The following is a 7,282-nucleotide window of genomic DNA, read 5'->3' as shown; positions in this document are numbered from 1 at the left end:
CGGTAGCTCTCTGTACTCTACCATTTATGCCAAACCTATTTGCCCGAAAATAGCGACAGTCTTGAACAACTTTTGTAAATATAAAATATCTTATTTATGGCATCACAAATTTTAGTGAATAAGTAAATTTACGGTTTATTAAGTGCCTTGTATATTATTTCCTCTGTTTTTCCTTGTCTTTCTTATCTTACGCGATATCTTCCTTTTTTTCTTTATCAAATTCCATGATTTACTCCTCATTTTCCAGCTTATCATTCTGGTTACTGAGATAAAATAGACCTACAGTCTAAAAATGTACCGCTTAGGATAAAACAGGCAAAGGAAATAATACTAACATTATTTTAATTTGGTTCATTATATAATTTGTATATCATATCTTCAATAAAATTGCATATAAATAAAAATAAAGGAAATTACTGAGCAGTAAGTCGGATTCGAATGCGGTTTTCGGCATTCGATTCGTTAGAACGCCAGGAAATCTTGGGACCAATTTGATTTATAAGAAATTAAAAATATGCAATTAGCATAATTAATGTACATTTTACAATTGCATGTTTTTGGGGTTGCTGAACACGAATATCGCGACAGAATTGGTTTCAGAAGTACCTGGTGCTCAGGATAAACGGTTCCAGGTCGTCTCCTGAAGTTTTCAGGAAATTCGTCATATAATCAGTCCAAACTCGTTTTTTGGGTCGCTGAACGCGAATTCTGTCGCGTTATTTGTGTTGAGCGACCTCAAAAACCCTCGAGTAACAAGTTTGGACAGATACCTCTGAGACCAATTCTGTCAAAATTTCCTGACGCTCTAACAAATCGAATGACGAAAACTGCATTCAAATCCGAATTACTGCTCAAATTTTTCGAACTTTGATCATTTTTAGTGCTTTTCCTTCGTCTAAATATACCATGTGATAAATCTGAGAGGATTTACAGAAAACAGTCAAGTATACTTTGTTTAATGTGTTGTTAGATGTCGGTCTATAATACTCTCCTGAACTCTAGTGCCACTATATACTTTATATACTTTTTATCATTATATATACTTTAATAACCTGACTATAAAATATATAGCATAAATTATTAATTTTGTAATTTATATTTGAAGTATATTTGATTAGGAAATTGAGTTTTTTTTTTCTTTTCATCAATATTTGATATTAATATACTTAAATCAATATAATTAATTAATTAGTGGGCGAATTTTGTTGTTTTATATGTTTTAATATTTAATTTCATGTTCAAGGTTTTTAGTAAATATACCTACTTACATTGTTAAAGTAATTGTTATGTTTGCTAAGAAACCGGTTTTAAAAGTTGAGCAATTGTCGTTTATAATAATTTTAATTTGATTAATAATGGATATGTTTGGAAAATTTTTTTTCCAAAAATCTAGATTTTTTTTTTTTTTTGTATACGCGTTGTATAAAGAATAATAAAACAAAACAATAGAAAAATGATTAGGCTTAGCGGGGTTTCGATCTAAATCCTACTAAATTTGGGTCATACTTTTCAAATTTGTGATCAAAATTAATCTAGCTCTAATAGGTTTCAAGAATTTCGAGTCCTGGCCCCAAAATTAAGCATATAAGTGATTGCTAGCGAATAGTTGACATCACAACTGAAAAGAATGACCCAAAATTAGTTGGTTTCAAAAAAAATTCCAATGAGATCGGATCAAAAATGCCTGTTATCCAAAAAATCTAATTTTTTAACTTTAAGACGTCATCAGAATCCAAAAAATTTAATTTTACTCTATCACATATAAATTTTATCCAATTTTGATAAACCAAGTATGTAATCCTACTAAATTTGGGTCATACTTTTTAAATTTGTGATCAAAATTAACCTAGCTCTAATCGGTTTCAAGAATGTGGAGTCCTGGTCCCGGAATTATGCACATAAGTGAAAGCTAGCGAAAAATTGACATCACTGCTGGAAAGAATGACCCAAAATTAGTGGGTTTCAAAAAAAATTACAATAAGATCGAATCAAATTTGCCTGTGTTATCAAAAAAGTCGAATTTTTGAACTTTATGACGTCATCGGAATCCAAAAAATTTAATTTTGCTCTATCAAATCCAAATTTTATCCAATTTTGATAAATCAAGTATGTAATCCTACTAAATTTGGGCCATACTTTTCAAATTTGTGTTCAAAATTAACCTAGCTTACATAGGTTTCGAGATTATGGGGTCGTGATCTCGGAATTAAGCACATTCGCGATATCTAGCCAATAACTGACATCACAGCTGAAAAGGATGACCCAAAATTAGTGAGTTTCAAAGAAAATTCCAATAAAATCGGTTCAAATTTGCCTGTGTTATCAAAAAAATCGAATTTTTTAACTTTTGGTGATTTATCGACTGAAGTAATTCCCGTATTTTTTTAGTTGTTTTTTAAGAAAGTAATTTCTTGTCACTATTGCACTTTATAGTTTCATTTCTTAAATCACTTTCACTAGGATTTGTATAGATAAATTTTCAAGTATTATTGGAAGAATGACTGATAAACTTGAATAATAAAGCATTGTGTAATCACCAATTCATTATTTTTATCATTTATTATCAATATCGTATATAAAAAAAACATGAAATTACGAAATTTATAATGAAAAATAAATTGAGTACGTTCCATACGCATTTCATACCACCATTAAATTAACAATATAAATAAATATTTATTTTTCTCTTGTAATCTAATCAATATTAAATTGTATGGAAACCAATTTTTATTATACTGATAAGAATTATTCATATTTAATAATATTACACCAGAATACCCAATTCAGTGGTGTAACAATATAAAAAAACCTCTACAAAAACTTCCAAAATAAAAACAAAAACTTTATTTTTATTTTTAAAAATTCAATATTTTTTAATTTGATTATGTAATAATATATTTGTAACCTAAATAGAAATTGTTTATTTTTTTGAAGAAAAATAAATTTTTAAAATAAATCAATTTTAGGGGCATTGACCTTTTTTTAAATATTTATCCAAAAAAGTGTCTACCAAAAAATAATTAGTGAAGAACACGGGCCTGTCCAAGGTTAAAATAAATATAACTTAAACACACTGAACTCTTCAAGTCAGTGCAATGTTTAACCGTACATTATAAACATCATAGTAACTGACATTATTTATTGGTTAAATAAAAAATAAAAATAATTTTATTTAGTTTTTTTAGTTTAATTATTTAGTTAATTAGTTTTTAATTTAAGGTAAATACATTATTTTTATATATTTTTCTATAAATTAACTTACAAAAAATTACACTTGTCATTAAATATAATTGAAACCTATTTACATCTCTTTTTAATACATGAAATGAGTGTACATTCTCTCCTTTAATTATTTTGTTTTTATTTTTGACGGTTAAAATTAAAAAAAACAATTGAAAATCCAACTCTGATTTATAAAACAAATAAATTACAATGGGATTTGTGATAAAAAAATTATCACAAATTTCAGGTCATCAAAGTTGTTATTCTTATAAAACCATTGAGAGGTTGAGTAAACTCATTTCAAGACTACACTCCTCGAAATTTCATACAAATTTTTTTTAAATAGGGTACTAAATATTGTTTATTGATAAAATTATTTGGTAAGTTAATTTTGGATGAGGACATGTTTTTTTTTGTTTATTGTTTAAGTTATTTCCCCCATCAATCCTCAATATTACAAAAAGTCAATAAACTTTCTTAATGTATTTTTGAAATTCAAGTTTATTTCATTATAGACTGTGCAATAAGATAAAATGCGGCTTGTGATATTAGATACTGCTGATAATGTATCCGAATGGGCGGCGAAATACGTTTTAAAACGTATTATAGATTTTAAACCCGGTCCTGGTAAATATTTTGTATTGGGTCTTCCCACAGGTAAGAAAATTTACAATATTTTTTCAAAAAACCAGATAGTTAAAATATCAGTTTTTTTGTAGGAGGTACTCCATTAGGAATGTACAAAAAGTTAATCGAATATTATAAAGCTGGAAAAGTGTCCTTTCAATATGTAAAAACATTTAATATGGATGAATATGTGGGTCTCCCACGGGATCATCCAGAAAGTTATCATTATTATATGTGGAATAATTTTTTTAAACATATTGATATTGATCCTAAAAATGCACATATCTTAGATGGAAATGCTCCAGATTTAGTTGCCGAATGTAATGATTTCGAAAAGAAAATTGTCGAAGTAATTTTTCAAACACTTTGATTTCTTTATTTTGAATGATAATTTACGGATATTTTGATGTTGTTTAGGCTGGTGGCGTAGAATTATTTGTTGGCGGAATTGGTCCTGATGGTCATATTGCATTTAATGAACCTGGATCGTCATTAACTAGTCGAACTCGTGTGAAAACATTAGCTCAAGATACTTTGGAGGCAAACGCTCGTTTCTTTGGTAATGATATTAGTAAAGTTCCTAGCCAAGCACTTACAGTTGGTGTTGGTACCGTAATGGACGCGAAAGAGGTAAGTTTACTGCTATATTTGCCCTAATTTTATTATTTTAACTTCATCGTTTTCTGACGATTTCGGTTGAAAGGAGTACTCTAGTAGAGTTATTTATGAATTCTTTTAACCAAATACTTTCATAATTACGAAATATTCGCTTTCAACGACAACTAAACAACATTTCGACAAAGCTCACTCTTATTTTTAACTCCCGACGCCAAAAAATAGGGGTCTTATAATTTTGACTGCTATGTGTGTGTTTGTCCTTGACATTGTAGCTCCTAAACGGCCGATTTTGATTTTTTCTTGTTTGAAAGGTAATTTAATAGAGAGTGTTCTTAGGTATGTTTCAAGAAAATCGGTTCATTTCGAATGGAAAACCGCATTTGTAGGGAGTTGTTTAAATTTTGCTCATCAAATTTTACCTGTTTTTAAAAGATTTCGTCAATAGGGCTTGTAAAATCTTCACTTGTGTATACTCTCGTTGGCATGATTTCAACTTCTCAGTTCTGTCTCCCATTATGGTAATAGAAAATCGATTTCCAGACTAAGCGATCACGGGACGTGGTATTACATGACGAACTGAGTGCTTGATCCCGATGAAAGTATAATAATAATATAATATTTATTCCATGCAGGTTATGATATTGATAACTGGTACACATAAGGCTTTTGCCTTGTATAAGGCCATTGAAGAAGGTGTCAATCATATGTGGACTGTTTCTGCATTCCAGCAGCATCCACATACGTTAATGATATGCGATGAGGACGCAACATTAGAACTTCGTGTTAAAACTGTTAAATATTTCAAGGTTACTTTTCAATTATTTTTTTAAAATTTCAATCGCTTCATTAACTCACGTCTTAATTGTTGCTACATTTTTAATATTCTTTATTTTGAAATTTCACATCGCTTTTTGAATTTTAACAAGTTCTGTACTAATTTAGATTTTTTAAAATGTTGTTGTTTTAAGTCTGTTGCTTGCAATTCAAAGATAAAATAAGGCTACAAGGGCTGGAAATATTTGTTGCTGTTTTATGGTTGGAATTTTTTATGTTCTAAAGTTATTCATTTTATTGGCTTTTGCTGTGTTGCTACAAATTTCTGCTCGCAAATAAAAATTTATCCATTTCTTGTCTCTGATTTTACTTGCTATAGCATTTTATATTAATCGCATGTTAGCTTGCATGTAAATTTATTGAAAATCGAACAACCTTTCCCTGTATCTTTTCTCATAACTTCCTATTTTGGTTATGGTATCCGGGTATCTTCTTTTTCATTGGTGGTGTATTTTTAGACAGATATTTAGTTCGGAAAATGTGTCGAGACTTATTGGGATGCCACGATAACGATTCCTATATTTATATAACAATTTTTTTCCTAATTTATGGAAATACAAAACTGAAAGTACTCGGTAAATCGCATATGGATTATTTATTTAATTTAAATTAAAAACCGATTCTAAAAAGGTCCGAGAATTTCATATACATTGCCCTTTGCTTGATAGGCTGTCTCGTCCTGAAATATAATTTTATCGATAGTATTAACGGCGTCAAGATCCAATTTGCGTACCAAAAAGCACAATTGGTAAATAGTTTTTTCAAAGTGAATGTCTTTAAAAAAAGTTAAATCTCGGAGGAGAGTACATAGTTTTTCAAGGAAGGCTAAATATCCGAGAAAATTCAGTGGTATTCCTTAATAAATAAATATCCTATGTTGCGATTAAGTTTTTTTTTAAATGAATTCGGTTACTTTTAATCCAGAATTCACTCTCGCTACGTAGGTTTTCGAGCTATCTATCGTCTATTGGACTAAGAGGATTATTAATCAGTCTTATTTTAGTCACAAAACCTAACTCTTTGTTTTTTTTTTTTAATAAATTGTCCTACACAGGCTCTAAGTGCTGTTCACCACAAGCTTATTGAAGAAGATACATTGGTTGCTAATTCCAGAGTAATTCATTAAAAAAATATGACACACATCCTTCATACAACCACGCCATGACGGTACACAACCTAACTTTTGTTATTATTATTATTTTTTCTAAATTTTGAGTTATGAATTTTTATTTGTTTTCGATATTAATTTTAAGTCATTCATTTGTTGAACTAACTTTAAATGTTGAATTATGTGGAATTAAAATTATGGATTTTATTTTATTGATCTTGTATTTTGGTTTTTTTTTTAGGGATTACTTGAACTCCACAATAAATTAGTGGATGGATAAGTCTAGATATAATTGTAATTTACTCTCTAAAAAAGGTGTTTATCAAAATTTCTTATATTTCTAAGACACAAGTTTATTTTTTAATAAAATTAAAATTTTTATAAGAATATTTCGAAAAAGATATTCAAGTTTTTTATTTATCAAGGATTTTTAAGGTTTTTATTTTCTTCATCCCCCCTTTTAGTTTTATCCTGTTTCTCCATTTCTATATTCAGTTGCATTTACCATTGAAAGTATTTCTTCGTATTTTTGGGGTGAAATAACTTAATTCCGAGCTTTATCCAATTCCGAAACAAATATTTGTTCTTTTTCGACTTTTTTGGTAAAAATACATCAGGAAAATTTCGATAATACTCGGTACATAAGGTAAGTTGATCCAAAATATGCAAAAATTCAGTTTATTTTACGACGAGATGAATAGTTCCTAAGATATCATCCAAAATCTCATATGAAGAGCAATTTCCCAATGGATTTCAGCGAAATTATTAGGTTAGGTTAGGTTATATTGGCTGCCCACGAAAGACACACTTAGGCTATAGAGTCCATTGTGATACCATATATGTGTTTTACCACCTTTCCGCAGCTCCTCAATT

At 29.0% G+C, this 7,282-nt stretch overlaps 1 protein-coding gene across 4 annotated transcripts; it reads left to right on the top strand.

Annotated features, from left to right (window-relative positions):
• The first annotated feature begins 3,065 nt into the window (after window positions 1-3,065).
• Window positions 3,066-6,761, top strand: LOC123299010 (glucosamine-6-phosphate isomerase). 4 transcript variants are annotated; one of them, XM_044881135.1, is made up of 7 exons: window positions 3,066-3,219; window positions 3,738-3,879; window positions 3,942-4,198; window positions 4,267-4,479; window positions 5,100-5,273; window positions 6,356-6,468; window positions 6,651-6,761. In XM_044881135.1, the coding sequence occupies exons 2-6, from the start codon at window positions 3,756-3,758 to the stop codon at window positions 6,425-6,427; spliced, it is 840 nt and encodes a 279-aa protein (XP_044737070.1). In that variant the 5' UTR covers window positions 3,066-3,219; window positions 3,738-3,755; the 3' UTR covers window positions 6,428-6,468; window positions 6,651-6,761. The 4 variants fall into 4 exon arrangements, with proteins under 4 accessions (XP_044737070.1, XP_044737073.1, XP_044737072.1 ...); XM_044881138.1 differs by lacking the exon at window positions 6,356-6,468; XM_044881137.1 differs by lacking the exons at window positions 3,066-3,219; window positions 6,651-6,761 and adding an exon at window positions 3,585-3,602.
• Window positions 6,762-7,282: the final 521 nt, after the last annotated feature.

The sequence above is a fragment of the Chrysoperla carnea genome, chromosome 4 (genome assembly GCF_905475395.1).
Source record: "Chrysoperla carnea chromosome 4, inChrCarn1.1, whole genome shotgun sequence".
Lineage (NCBI taxonomy): Eukaryota > Metazoa > Arthropoda > Insecta > Neuroptera > Chrysopidae > Chrysoperla > Chrysoperla carnea.
The sequence above is the reverse complement of the archived record's forward strand: the minus strand, read 5'-3'. Positions and strand labels throughout refer to the sequence as shown.